Source organism: Cyprinus carpio, chromosome A17 (assembly GCF_018340385.1).
Source record: "Cyprinus carpio isolate SPL01 chromosome A17, ASM1834038v1, whole genome shotgun sequence".
NCBI lineage: Eukaryota > Metazoa > Chordata > Actinopteri > Cypriniformes > Cyprinidae > Cyprinus > Cyprinus carpio.
In genome coordinates, this window is record NC_056588.1 from 4,033,359 (window position 1) to 4,049,458 (window position 16,100).

General features: G+C 35.7%; 1 protein-coding gene across 5 annotated transcripts in view; it reads left to right on the forward strand.

Annotated features, from left to right (window-relative positions):
• Positions 1-16,100, forward strand: part of LOC109048374 (neuronal PAS domain-containing protein 3-like) — a 280,671-nt gene that overhangs the window by 249,363 nt on the left and 15,208 nt on the right. For all 5 annotated transcript variants that reach the window (XM_042773582.1, XM_042773583.1, XM_042773584.1 and 2 more), the window contains one exon: positions 13,641-13,759. In XM_042773582.1, coding sequence (XP_042629516.1) covers positions 13,641-13,759 — 119 coding nt within the window. The remainder of the gene's footprint in view (positions 1-13,640; positions 13,760-16,100) is intronic.

Here is a 16,100-nt window from a genome sequence, read left to right on the forward strand (position 1 = left end):
TAACAATGATTTCTGAAGGATCATGTGACTCTGAAGACTGGAGTAATGATGCTGAAAATTCAGCTATGTATTACAGGAATAAGTTATATTTTAAAATATATTCAAATATTCCAAAATGATTACTTTAAATTTTAATAATTTTAACAATATTGTCATATTTATTACTGTATTTTTACTGTAGTTTTCATTGTTTATTTTATTTAATTTACTCTTTTTGATTGTCTCTTTTTGGTTTGGCATAGTCTGTTAATAATTATAATTAACTTTATAGCAGAACAAAAATCTGGTACGTGTGTGTGTGTGTGTGTGTGTGTGTGTGTGTGTGTGTGTGTGTCTCATTTCAGTTTATTATGCACTACAAGAAAGCAATCTGTATTTTTAAATCAGGCATAATATGTTACAAGGCATCACAAGTTTAATTTAAATGTATTTTAATTTTTAAGAGTGGTTTTGTAATTGTTCAGCTGTGATCCTGACACATCGCGTTCATCATTCCACGTGTTTTTCCTCTGAACACAGATTATTCAGTCCACTTGACCTCAGAGTCCATGTCTCAGATGAGAGGATGAACAAAATAATGCTCTTATTCACAGTCTTCTGCGGTGTTTAGACAGCACTCCCCTGCAGAAGCCAAATGCATTCATTGCCAAATTTCAAATATATATACACATTTGTTTAGTTGGGCCTTACAACGCAGCAGAGATAAGGAGCAAGCAGCTAACAGGTCTTTGCCCAATAAACGGGGGAAATTATCGGCCCCGCGCCTCCTCGTGACACAATTTGTCAGACTTGCTGATAGAAAACAAATTCTATTCATAAAGCTGCACTCCCCTTGGCACCGGTGCGATTCGCTAGCAATTCAATTATAGTTTTGTGCGATAGTGAACCCAGAGAGAGAATCCAGCCTGACAAGAAATATGACAGGACAGTAACGGAGTGTTTATGCAATTAAACTTTCACTGACAATACCTACCGAGTGATGAATGTCTGGGTGGACATATATGTGCGCGAGCGCTGCCCCGTAAGGACTCCACATTTTTCATGATTTTACAGCCCATTCTGATCTGCTAGTAATGCTGGTAAGTGGAGAAAAAGAGAAAGAAGGGAAAAGGATGAACATGGAGAGGAAGGTGTTTGGACCCTGCTGATCGAGATGAGCTAAAAAGAAACAGCAAGAAATAGAAATCTTTTGTAACATTATAAATGTCTTTACTGTCACTTCTGATCAATTTAATACATCCTTGCAAAATAAAAGCATTCCTTTCTTTGAAATTTTTTTTTTTACTGTCCCTTAAACTTTTGAATAGTAGTGTATTTTCAAATGAATGTTGAAATGAAACATATTCACAGATTCCCAACTTTGATACAAAATTTTAGTTTTATTTTTATAAATCTAAATCTAAATATTAATTTTTCTTTAGCATACATGCGATCTGAAATGTAAACAAGAAAGACTGAACAAATGAATACTTAATGTATGTGTGAACATATACATAAACAAGAAACAAGTAAACAATTGCCAAAATCTGTGCATAAAATCATTGTTGTATCAGCAGTTGTTTTTTTTTGGGGGGGGTGGGGTGTAACAGTGTTTTTTTTTTTTTTTTTTTTTCATCTGCTGGTCTCTAGTTTAAGCTTTTATTCAGATGGGGGCTTCTAGCATGCTGTTTTGTCCAAAGATCAGAGTGGAGGTGAGCTGTTCTTTTTAATTAATCATTTGTCCTTCAAACAGTGAAGTTTCTCTCCTCGCCGCGCTCTCTCCACAGATAATTAGGCCCCATAGTTCAGTTAATTCCACGGGAGAGCTCAGGCTAGCCACCTGCTCCTTTTGGACGGCTAATCTTTGTCTTGTAAGATTCCGTCCCCGTAGAATTGTTCCGTCTCATGAAGAATAAGGAAACGCCGCTGTTTTTCCCCGTAGTGTCCCACTGTTACTTGAATTTGTAATGCAGGAAGCCCAACACCCCCCTCTGGTTCTGTGTGCATTGATAGCGAAGTGTTGATTTTAGGTGTATATGGATCTCAAAGTAATCCTATTAATTCAAAGTGAATAACAAAGCAGTCTGCCTCTTTTTTCCCCATGCCGTTCCATTTATTCAACCTGCTAGGGCTTTTTTTCTCTATCATAATTATTTCCAAGTCAGATCCGCGCTGATTTCCTGGTGGACTTGTGTACCTCTGACTAACTTGAGGAACAACGGAGCCCGGATAATTCGCACCGTTCCTCTGGGGTGGTGTTCTCTGTTTTTTTCAAGGACATTTTTATTACAAAGCTGATGGAATTTGCATATTAATTCATTTCTTTCAATTTTTAAGATTAAATGTTGTCAACATGTATCAGTGCAAGGTTTTGACAGACCTGATGAAATAGGTCAGTCATGCTTGAACGTCGCGGCGTAAAGCAGCCAGCTGCAACCCCTCTCTCTCTCTCTTTCTCGTACACACTCAGGTTGCATACTCAATCACTCAGTCTTTCGTTCTCTTTCTTTTCCTTGTTTCCCCCCGCCTCCATCTCTCTGTTTCGTGCTACTTGATTAAAGGAAAAGTGCGGCTGGGGCTAAAATGACATGCCGAATTCTATCAACTTCCATTGAGGGCTCTCTTCTAAATTAGAATGCCATTAGAGGCTTTTGATTTATAAAGTGCATTTTCATGTTTCTCTTCTGTGTGTTTTTTTCCTCTCATGTAGCTGTGTGACCTTTTGCGCCTGTAGTTTTGTCTGCCTCGGTCAATAAGTGAAGCGTTTTACATTCATTAATATTTTGTGCATGAGTCTAATATTATGTCCTGACACTGATGGGTTGCAGGCCTTTTCTCGTTTGTCTGAGTTTATTTATCTCAATTGGAAACACAAATATAGTGCAATGATATAATAGAGTGCACAGAACTAAATCTGAATACAAAATTAAATATAAATATTGTACTTATTATTAGTGGCCAATAAATATGGGCTTTTCAATAGCTGTTGGTGATACTCAAAATATTTCTAAATTTTTATGACCTTTTATTTTTAGACAGTTTTTATTCCAAATTACAATAATGTTCAAATTATTTTTTTTAATGTCTTTAAAAGGAGATACTCACCAAGACTGAAAAAAACAGTAAATACAGCAATATTGTGATATATTATACAATTTCGAAGAACTATTTTCTATTTTAATACATTTTAAAAATTATTTTTTTTCCTGTGATGCGAAGCTGAATTTTCAGCATCATTACTCCAGTCTACAGTATCACATGATCCTTCAGAAATCATTCTAATATTTAGATTTTCTGCTCAAGAAACATTTCTTATCATTATTGATGTTGATTAATATTTTTTTGTGGAAACCATAATCAGGGTTCTTTCAGGATTCAGCATGTATTTGTATCATTATACTGTAGATTTCTTTACTGTCTCTTTTGATCAATTTAATGCATCCTTGCTGAAAAATAAACTATTAATTTCTTTTTTTAAAAATCACACTGACCCCAATCCTTTGAACAGTAGTGTATTTTCCCAGAAATGATCCATTTTGGAAATGACACGAGAAAGCTAACACTAACTTTTTATATAATGACTGACTTATTGATCTATATGTAGATAAATCAATATTTTTTTTTAAAACTGACTGTCTAAATTATTTTTGAACGCAAACAGCACCGATTCAATCTGGTTTTAGAGGCCATTATAGGTTGAACACACTGCCATGTGCTGCTCTGATGTGAACAATCTCCTGGGTTCACAACTCATTAGTTTTGACTGAAATTGTCTTTGTGACAAGTATTATTACTGCAGCACCTGTTCACCGCAGAACCCTTCACTCCAGACGACACTTACCTTGTTCAGCTTCTCGCCCTCTCTCACACACACGGTTTCATCCATAGCCACACTATGTTGTGATTTGAAAAGCAGCGTCCGCATGGAGAATTAAAACACTTCCAGTGGTTCACTGTGGCAGGCAGATAGCGTGAGTTTTGTAGTCAGTTTGTTTTTCTCTGGTGTTGACTGCACTCCCGGGGTGGGTGAGTGGATTTCTTCCAGAACACAGGGACCGATCCGACCCTAAGACAGATAAAAACTGCACGGCTTGTCACCGGTTCACCCTCATTACCATAGTAATAATAGATGAGTGCAGTATCCCAGCATTTCCCTGCAGAGACCCGGTGAATGAAGCTGTAGCGGAGGGCAGAGGTTATCTGACCGCTTCTTGTGTCCTGCAATGAGAAGATCCAAACACATGGTGACAAACACAGAATGGACAATAGATTCATCTTCAGATGGTAAAATCGCATTCCACAATGCACTTCAAATGAGGTCCCAACTTCATAGCGTTGAATTGATGACACATGTAAGTCAATGCACACCAATAAATGCACAGAATAGCTATTTTAAATACACCCACTTTTAGATTCACTTTTAGGCTTTAAATAATAAGAGATGTATGCATTTGATATTCATTTTTAATCTTAGTTTCTTATTTTTATCCTGTGCCAGCTAGACTTTGTGGCAAGTTGCTGGTTGTTTGGTGTCATACTGTCTGCAAACACAGAATTCATCTTCCCTCCAGCTGTCATCATAAAATCATAATGTAATGTCACCGGACTCTGTGAAAACTGCTGCATACACACTTTTCACGTCATCCACTACAATATTCGACAGCTTATGTTTCAGTATTTATGTGTCACACACAAAGGGTCAAGGTTTAGGTTTGTGTCATTGGCCTGGCTGCTGCTGGCAGATCTCGTGATTTAATATATGTTGCTTACAAAATTTACAAGCAACATATATATTATTTTGCTAATATTTCTTTATAGCATATTGATTAGCAATGCTCAATAAGCATCATCATGATGTGACAGGACAGTCCACCCAAAAAAGAAAATTCTGTCATCATTTACTCACCCATATGTTGTTCCAAACCTGTATGACTGAACTGTCCCTTTAACGAGGTCCTCGATCATTTCAGTGTGATGTTCACACTATGTTTGGCACATTTCAAATTTATTTACAAGTAAATGTATATTTTTATTAACTTGCCACAGTGATGCAACTTCACAAAGAGGCTGGTTTGTTTAAAAATATAACAGATCTAACAGAAAAACTACAGTCTCTGTTGCTTATTTCACATGTGAAGGAGTGTTTCTTAAAGGCACAGCAGCAAAACATTTTTTACTATTTCTATATTTAAGGTCAGACAGGTGGTTAAGAAGAAAATTGTTGTGCAAAAACTATACTAACATTATAAGTGGACCTCTGGGCAAGGGGAAAATAAAAGAAACAAAATAATGCGTTATGTGACCCCATTTAAAAGTGTTTTAAAATCACATTGCACTTTTCGGTTTATAAAATAATCCTAAAGTTTTTGCATTCCCTCATGTTTTGTGGTGGTGAAAATTCACACAATCCATTACCACAGGTAAACACGACCCTACATCCATTTTTGATTTGCTCTTTAAAAGGTTTGACTACGCCTACATGTGTACGTTCATTTGAGGGGAAAAGAGTGCTTCAATTACAGCACTTTGAAATTCATTTACAAGCCCAAATTTGATTATTGCCTGACTTTTTCAGATGAAGGAATAATTAAAACAGTGTTAACAGCAGCTAATTGATATCCTGTGTTTATGGTTATCACTGCAGTGTCATGTCGTCACTGAGTGATAAATGCACAACTTCATCAAGGCTGCAATTAAATGTCTGCGTGCTTGACACACAGGGCCTGTCCTGACAGATATTTACTGCCTTTGCAGAAAAGTTGTTCTGGTGCGTTTTGCATTAGCCCAGTCTTGTATTGCATATTTTAGCATCTTGTTTAAGTCTTTATTTTGACAGTGTGGTGTAGAAATCAGTAGGGATTCTGTACACTGTATATCCAAATATATTAGCTATTTCATGGTTTCAGATGTGACTCAGAGTTATATTTATAAGGTTTAACTGTTGTAGGTTGCTTTAACTCAAATTGTTATAAATGCTTTTTTGCATTGTTTCCAAGTTTATATAAAATCAAGTTCATCTAGTACCATAAAGATAAAATAAATAAATACATACAAATAAAAATTATATTAGATGAAGTACTTTTCATAAGTAATGTATTTAAACTTTTTTGTGAAAACAATGTGAAAATATTATTTAAAAAATATATTATAAATAATTAATTTACATAAAATCAAGTTCACAAAGTAACATATGTAGAAAAAAATATATATATACATATATTAGATTAAGTATTTTCTATTTGTAATTATTTAATCTTTTTTAATTATCATTACCATTATCATTTTATTACCAAAAATATTTTATATAAAATATATATATAAAAAAAACATTAATTATAAATAAAAATATAGCATTAAACTATCTATCTATCTATATATATATATATATATATATATATATATATATATATACACACACACACACACACACACACACACACGCAGAGTATTGGGCTGCATTAAAAATAAATTTAAAAGATGTATAGATTTTGATATATACTGTTAAGAAAATTTGAAATATATGATATTTTGGTTATAACTCCCACCCAAACATGTCATATATCACGTAAAGTCTATCATTTAATGTAGGTTCAGGCTGTTGTTTTGCCTCTTTAGCAGAAATATATTGTTGCATTGTGTGAATGGATGTCAGCTACATATTATAGTGAATGTCAAAATGGGGTTTCTATGGAAACAAGGACATTACTCACATATCTACGCCACAGTGGCTATAGAGGTAAATCCTAAAGGTCTGCTGAGGATACAACTCCTGAAAGCTATTTACAGACCATACGGGTCTCTGCCGAAACATTTGTTTATGTGCGTATGTATTAGCATCTCTTCTCTGATGTGTTTTTAAACAAATAGCTTATATTTTCAGTCTTTCAAGCTACATACATTAATTTTTAATGCTGTTTGTGAGTAAATCTGTTATTGATGTATAGCAGGGAAGAAAGAGGGTTGAAGAATATGACTCTCGAATGACTTCAGAGGAGAGCACAACTGTGTCGAATCGATAGAACTTGAAATTTGAGGCAGTGGTCCTTCAAACAACAAACCTTTTATAGCTTGAGTTTGAAGTGTCCTCTACAGTGTCAGATTTATAATTGAAAAATTATGTTTTGTTCCACTGAAGCACGTCACATAAACACACATGCACAGCACAAACCAAAAAGTAATTGCAGACTTATTTTATGTCCTACTCAGTGGTTGTAAAGGTCTAAATATGTAACTCAAAAGTAGGCTTGTCACATTAATCAGTATGTTCTCACAAACATTGTCTTGTGAATTTGAACAAACCACTTGTTTGTTTGTTTGTTAATTTGAACATCATAGCAACACCATAGCAACATTCTAAAACACTCAGAAAAGTGTCGGTAAAAACACTTTATATATAATTATTAGTAGATGCTCTATACTTTTATTATTTAGAAAGTGACTAATAATGTGTGACCAATATTTTATATGTAAATTGATTTTTCCTCTCTAAACTGTTTCTCAAGCGCGTTCTCTCATCACCACTGCTGCTACATGAATATGACGTTGCATAACACTACGGAGACCGAGGCATGTCCCGAGAGTCACATAGAATATAGATTAACATTGCAGAGCTGCATCTTCCACCAAATAATCACAATGAACCAAAGAAATAAAAGCAAACTCAATGTACAATATTGAATTGCATATTTTTTCCCATTGCATTGAATCTAATCGAAATCAGATCGCACGGCATTGTAATAGGGTGAATCATATCACATCACATCGGTAGCTGCTTCATATGTATCTTTAATGTATCGTATAATTGGCTATGCATTGAGATGCATATCGCATCAGCCTCAGTTATGGAGATGGACATCTCTAATGTGTCTGCAACCCTATATGCATGTATGAATATCTATATCTGCAAAAGACTTCAGCAGATGCCTTTTCCAACAAGATGAATCTGTTAGCTAACAAGGCATTTAAAAGTTAATTTAGTTTAAAACCCTGAAATATTGAGTTAATACACAATAAAATCACAAAACAACACATTCTTACCTGTGAAAGTTTATCCAGTTTTTTACAACCAGATGATACACAATGGTGCTGCACCTTGAAATTGATTGATTGGTTGATTTTTATGGTGAGTGACAACATGTAGACTGTTCCAAGATGGCGGAGCAGTCGAATGTGGCATCTACCTATACATATCCATAATAGACCATAGTTACTGCATAGACACCACAAACAATAGCCTAGAACTGTGGAAGTAGGTTTTTCTTCAGCTTTAAAAAATCAGCTTTTTTTAATTTGTTCTCTCTCTGCTTGTTCTCTTCTCTTTTTCTTACTCTTTTTGACTTTTGAGTATCTTAGCAAAAGTGCCTGATCTATTTGGTGTAACTCTTAGAGAGTCGGTCAGGTGACGTGTAGCTGTCAGACTGTCTGCTCTCTCCTGACTCCTGTGTACTTGCTTTCGTAGTGTGTAGGGCACAGGGGTCAGACTGATGGGCTTCACAGAGCCAAAGGCTACTGACACCTGCACCTTTAGCTGCTAATGGGTGCCGGGACATCTGGCTGAAGCCTTATTTCCTTCGGTTTAAACAGACCACTTCTCTTGGTGTCATTCTAATGGCAGTTCTGCAGCATCTCCTCAATCTGTTTGTTTGTTTACTAGACGATGTGTTGCTCCATGACCAGTCAATTCATCTGTATTCTGGTGATTTCCCACATGCATTTTTTTGCGATGTTCCTGTGACCTCAACGATCTTTTCCCAAACTCCTTCCATATGTGCCTGCTGGAAAGGACCGTGTTCATTGTTGAGATCTTTCACTCCATGACCTTTCCTCTTGTCTTCCAGGGGTCCAGACGCACTGGTCTTCACCTGTTCTCTCCTCTACAGCTTGTTTCTTGTTTTGTTCTTTTCTTTAAGGGTTGTTTATTGTTTTTTTTTGTCATGTTTTTTGATCTATATGTTGTTTTATATATATATATATATATATATATATACAACAAAATAATACAATAATAGTACAATAATAATCCTGTTTCAAATTAACATTTTAACTGTTTCAAATTAACAACAGAATATCATAAAGTCTTGGGGATGTCCTCTTTTTACCACCTGAGCCTTCAAAAAAGCGTCACTGAAAAATCTAGTTTTAATCTGCAATTGTCCATATCAAGCCATGTAAAACATCATACACAGAACTGCTTAGCACAGCTTGAGAAGAGGCTGTTTTTATTGTTGTCACAGGTTCTTTTCATGATCCACTGATCCACGTTCAGCCTCTGATTTTTAATCTGCCTCTAAAGAGAAATTGCATTGGCAATATACAGCTGTAGCGTCCCAACATGCATTTGATTCCTCATAAAGCAATCAGAAAACAGACAAGGCAATGCGAGAGCTCACAAACCTTCACACCTGACTTACTGTAGGGTCCCACAGTGTATTCGAAGTTTATTTGCGGACAAAAGAGAGAAGAAACAAGCTATTCAGTGAAGTCTGAAACCGTCTCTGGCATGGATTATTCAAAAGACAAATAGTACAATGTAAAGTTTTACTGCACCCCATTTATCATGAGGGCAGTTCTGCGTCCGTATGCTTCCTTATGCGTTTCCTTTTCCTGTTGTAGAGCACATATGGCCTCTCTTTCATTGTTGTTGTTGTTTTTTTGAGTGCTAATTGTTTTCTTTCTTCATTTATTTTTTTTTTTGCATGATTTTTCCTCAAAACTGGATTTAAAATCCAACGTGGTCTAGATTCTTCAGGCCGTTTTTTCCCAAACATATTTTCTGCAGAGATTTGCTGCGTTTACTTTAGCTTAAGTGTCATTTGTTTCGCAGTTCAGTGTGGTGACATCTCAGACCCGCATCCGAGCTCTTCTTGCCGGGGAATCCTTTTTCATTATTGCAGGATTAAATATTGATCACAGATTTAAGTGTCTGTAACAGCAGCTTGTGTATAATGCATTGTGAGCGCTGTCTCGAAGCAATGCATCACAGAAACTCGAAATTATTTACTAGACAATTTGAAAAATCACTTTGCACTTAAACATCTGCTAGATGAACATATGGACTTTAAGTTTGTTTAAATTAAAGGAAAAGTTCACCCAAAAATTAAAGTTTCCTCATTATTTTCTCACCTTCAGTCCATCCAAGATGTATATGTCTTTCTTCATACAGCTGAAGATAATTTAAGGCTTTGGAGGAAAACATTCCAGGATTTTTCTCCATTTAATTTAAGTGAATGGTGCTCACCGTAGGCCATTTCCAACAGTTCAAAATCCATATTTAAGCAGCTTCAAAGTAATCCACACAACCCCAGCCAGCAAATAAGTGTCTTCTCTACCACAACGATCAGTCATTTTCAGAAAAAAAAATGATCAATTATATGCTTTTTAACAACAAATGCTCGCCTTGATCCAGCTCAGTTTAATCACAATGTCTCATGTGAAATATGCATATTGGAAAGGACACAGCATGACGTAGGCGGAAAGAACCACCTCATTTTTGACAGGTGTGAAGAACTTGCACTGTCCAAATTTTGAATGGTCATTTTTCCATATCATAAATTCACCTCTGTCCCTCATAAATAATATTTTCCTTTTAAAAAGTCATATCTGGTATTGTCAGTTTTATACGAGGAGATAATTTTAAAGCATCATAGATGGTTTTATTTTTAAACTCAACAAAACTGCTCTCTTCCACAAAAAGGATGTCTGAGGAATTCTCTCGATTTTAATGGTTTTCTGTGTTATTGTCTCACTTGGATTGCAAGGGAGTTCATAAACACAACACAAAAGATGAAGCTTGTGGAGTGTTGTGCTGCTGGAATACAGGTGCATTGTAGGGATGTAGGTTTAAGTCGAACACATAAGACTCTGGACACATGCAGCAGATTCCCTTAATCTCATGGATTGGCTGATATTGATGATTTAGCAGATCTGCCTGCCGCAGGGCTTTCTGCTGGACTGCAGACATGGAAGTGCTGGAAGCTCATATGTGTACAAAACAAAAGGTTTCTTGACATGAATAAATACAGCACATCTTCTTTGCACACACTGCGTTCGCAGACTTTTTAAGGCAGTGTAGAGGCGACATACACTCTTAAAAATAAAGGTGCTTCAAAAGGTTCTTGACAGCGATGACATAGAAGAACCATTTTTGGAATCATAATCTGAAGAACCTTCTTTTGCCACATAGAACCTTTTGTAAAACAGAAAGATTTACATTTTTTTCTTTCTTGTTCTTGTATATAGATATTACAGCAACATTAAATACACATTTTTCTTTTCATTCAAAATGGGAACCTCTGTTAAGAGAAATAAGGTTGATGTGATTGGACTTGAGAGTTTGTGCTTATATAGTGCATATTTTTATGTTAGATGATGAGAAAAATGTTCTGCTAGACAATGTATCAGACACTATGCCACTGGGAATAATGTTTCACAGAAATAGTAGTGTCAAAATTTGTATTTGATGCTGAAGATTTACTTTTTTTGGATGATTTTCTTACATAAAACCACATTATAACAACATTTAAGATATGAAAACGACAAATTCTGATGTTGCTTGCTTTAAAAATGTACTGTATATCAGATGTTTACAATAAAACATCACACAAATTATACTGTACACTCATTCATAGATGTAAGCAATGCGTGGTGACTGGGTTATTTTTAAACACAAATCAATTTTAAATCGTGAGGTTCATTGGTTCTAATGGTAATATGTTTTATGATAAATATTCATCTTTTTCATGGGAATGTGATTTCAGTAGTAAAGTTGATATGCATACTGCTGTGATCTACTACCCTTCTAACATTTACACATTTGACTGTATTCTTGGATTTCTGTCTTCTTGTACTTGTTTATTAATCTGCAGGAAAAGCAAAGCGGGCAGGATTCCCATTCTTTGTTTTTGTTCGGTGGCACGAGGGAAATCCTGAAATTCAATTTATTGTTCAGGCAGGAGCACGAGTGTGTGTCGCAAAGGTTTTACTGTATAATTCATTCTTTTCATTAACACAAAGCAAGGTCACAGAGGGCACGTGGCAAATGACCTCTCTCCGTCCGAGCGCCGCACATGTCAAAAAAGGACATCATATCTCATTCTTAATGAAAACGGCGAATTGCAACGACCTCTGATCTTGTGTTTTAGTCAAATAGAACTCTACGCTTGACTGACAGCTCTGATCTAAAGCATTTACGTGCAAGTTTTGATCTCTCTGCCTTTGATTAAAACTAATGAGCTCATTTAATTCAAAATGGGAATCTCTGATAAGAGAAATAAGGTTGATGTGATTGGATTAGAGAGGCGAATTAAACTCTTAGAGCTGAAGTTTGTGCTTATATAGTGTATTAAAAAGCTGTTGGCATATTCTTGTGTGTTAGATGATGAGAAAAATTTCATAGTAATTCATATTTAATCAGAAGAAATGAAATGACTAAATATAACATGGCTCTGCCTTTTCCCCAGAGTGATAAAATACTAGTTAGATTTTAAATGACATTTAATTCATGTTCTCAGAAAGAAAGAGGGAGGAGAAAAAGGGCGAGAGAATGAGAGTGAGAGAGAAATGGGAAAATACAGCAGTCCAAACCCACAACTATATGACAGTGTCTATTCACTTTTATGTCCCAGGGGTTGATTTTATTAAAACAGATTTTTTTTTCTACTTTTTATGTAACGTTCACTTAATTTTAACTAGATTTTTTTTGTGCCTTCATTTATTTTGTCAGTTTTCAAATATAAATTATATATAGATTTTACTCATGTCAAAGACCCAGACTTTCAGTCTTAAACTATGAAAAATTAATCATATTAATAAAATGTACTACTATGATTGCAGTGAAATAAATATACACTATTTCAATATTTATTGTGTAAAAATTGTAAGAAAATTATGATTTTAACACAAATTTTGACTATGATTATGGGATAATTTCCAGCACGACCAACAATTTGGTCCCTAATAAAGATATGCTACATTCGCACAGTCAGTGTTTACAATCGACAAACGTTTCAAACTGTCCTGTTCATACGCTAAAACCTCCTCCGGTGCCTGTTTGTAACATGTTAAATGTCAAGTTAAAATGTGCAATTAATTTGGCTCCAATCAAGCATGTTACGGCAAATTAGCAGAACCTCCTTTATTCGTCAGGTGTCCTTGTGTTAAGATCAAGGCTGGAACTCTTTTTTCCCCCGTCTGATAAGAGATGTATTATAGTATGAGAAATATATTATTTTTGTTGGCTGTCATGGAAAATTATATATTATAATTAGATTTTAATGTTTTCTGAAGCAAAATTGAGTGGTGTTCTTACTAAACCAAGTTTGTTAAATTATGCTCTACTTAATTTTCCCATTTCCTATGGAGGTAAATACATCTAACATCAGCCTGGTGAGGTTTATTCATTTGCCATGTAGAGTTTAAAGCAATTATCATGTTTGCAGAAGCTCCGCTTCATGCTATTAGTAAATACAATTAAAACATTGTCAAAGTTTGATTAGCACCTTCCCCCTTATCAGGTTGCTTCATTATCTGTCTACCAAGAGATGATAGAAACTCAATGAGAATATATTACACATCATACTCACTAAAGCAGTCTGATATCTTGCTGTCTCTGTGAGTTGTGTATTGTTTTAGTGTTGTAATAGGAAGTTTGTTTGTTTCTGCAGTGGAGTCGAACAGCCCTAGTCTTCTGTCACCGGATAACATTCTAGAACGCTCCTTCTTCATTCGTATGAAGTCCACGCTCACCAAGAGAGGCGTCCACATCAAGTCCTCTGGATACAAGGTAAGAATGTGAACCAGATGATTAAGAAATAAAAACTCACTTCAGTCTTGTGTCATATTGTGTGTGTGATAGTTAATGACAAAACTGCAACGCCAAATAATTGGCCAATTTTTGACACTTTGAGATAATCAATATCAAGCAATAATGGCACACTTAACTTATTAATAGGAGTGTTAGCTTGTATCATTGCTAAAATCTACTTCTTTTCAAGTTCTTTTTAATTATGCACATTGTTTTAAAAAGTTGTGTGAGTTAAGTAAGTTTTACTTTTTTTTACTTATATTTTTGGTAAACTGAAATGATATTTATATTTTTTAGTTTTGTAAAGAAATTCATGCACTACTGTTTGGGGTCAGTAAGATTTAATTTAATGACTTAATTCAACAAGGATGCATTTAATTGAACAAAAGTGACAATAAAGATGTTTAATTTTACAGAAAATTTGTATTTTAAATAAATGCAGTTATTTTGAACTTCTTGAATCTATTCATCAAAAAAAAAAATAATCCTGGAAAAAAAAATGCATCACAGATTCCGCAAAAATATTAAGCAGCATAACTGTTTTCAACATTGATAATGATAAGAAATTATTCTTGAGCAGCAAATCAGCATATCAGAATGATTTCTGAAGGATCATGTGACACTGAAGACTTGAGTAATGATGCTGGAAATTCAACTTTGCAACAAAGGAATAAATTAAATTTTTAAAACATGCAAATAGTGTTATTTTAAATTGTAATAATATTTCACAAAATTACTGTTTTTACTGTATTTTTTATTAGTTAAATGCTGCTTTGGTGAGCATAAGTGACTTGATATTTCAAAAACATTACAAACCCCAAACTCTGAACAGTAATGGATTCTGGCATAATTTTTATCTGTGTACTATGCACTTTTTGCACTTTGTGCTAGACAATACCACTGATACAGTGGATCACCGAATGCTGTACATTTTAGTATCAATCGGATTGTAAACAGAAGTGGATGATTGTTTGGATGTGTCTTTGAGTGAACGACGGAGATCCAAACCCCGCTGCTGCATCCATCTGGACGTAGATTTGATGCAAATAAGTGTGAAGTCGGGGAGCACACTAACCCATAGCATAAATATTCACACATGCACATTCGCATATATTACCAGCCAGACAAGGACACTTCTTATTGCATTTACTCCAAATTAAGTCAATATTTGTGTTGTTACATAATACAAAAGTATGAATTTTGCATGCAACGCGCTGGCATTAGGTGATAGGTGCGAGGCGGAGGGAAACGAAGCACAGCTCACATCATGGCTGTTTATATCTCCTCTTCACTCTGGAGGTCAAATCAAAGTGAATTCTTCTCCAGCTTAAACCAGTCTTTTCTTTTTTTGCCAAGGCGTCTCGGCCCCGGCTCAGTTAATGCACTCATGTAAAAGCTCTCTATCATTACTTGTGCCGTATCACATTTCAAAAGCACTCCGGAGAATCCCTTGGAACAGATGAATCTTATTTCTTATGTATACCTATTCTATATTCACCGACGCCGTGACTGGCGGGGTGGGGTGGGGGGTTGTACGGGGGTAGAGCATTGTGTGCTGAACCATGAATTGCAAAAATTGATCCCTTTGTTATGTTGGCTTGTATTAAATTGAGATATGCTATGCGGCTGCAGCCACGGTGAACCCTTGCCATGTCAGTTTGCATTTAGCAGCCTGAGCATATTTAATGTTTTGCCAGAGCTTATGATGTTCTTGCCAAGAGCACTCCTGCAGCAATTCACCGGCGAGTCTCTCTTTGTGGCAATTACATCAAAAGTTATATTTTCCAACTAACTTTTTGATGCCCCTCGCTTTGGGCTTCAGTACAATCATTTCCATTTTGTGTGCTTTTAATGCGGCTCAGTGTTTATTTATTGAAAGTCCCAGTGTTATATGTATGTAGAGATGGATGTGTGTTCTGGAGGTGGTGTGTGTTTTGTGTGGGCTTCTGCTCTCTGGTGTGCAGCTCTGTTTATGAGAATGTGTGTATGGGTTTGATATCAGCCGTAATTGGACATCACCTTCTGATCGCAGCGTGCTGTGATGTCTTACTGAAGCCTGGCAACAGCTGTATCAAGTGCGTTCGCGACTGCCTGGTTAATGCACGCTCACATCGCAGTAACCAGGGGTGCCATAATGGGGGGAAAGTTTAGGACGATTCCAAGGGCATGAAACATACAAAGCATCAAAGAGCCCCGCCGGCCTGAGCACTCGGTGACTTCGGGGGCCGAGACTGTCTATATGAATGATGCTAATAGCATCTCACCAATCTCTGTGGTGAACCAATGAAAGGATAGTGTCAGAAGTTTAAAACACTACAGA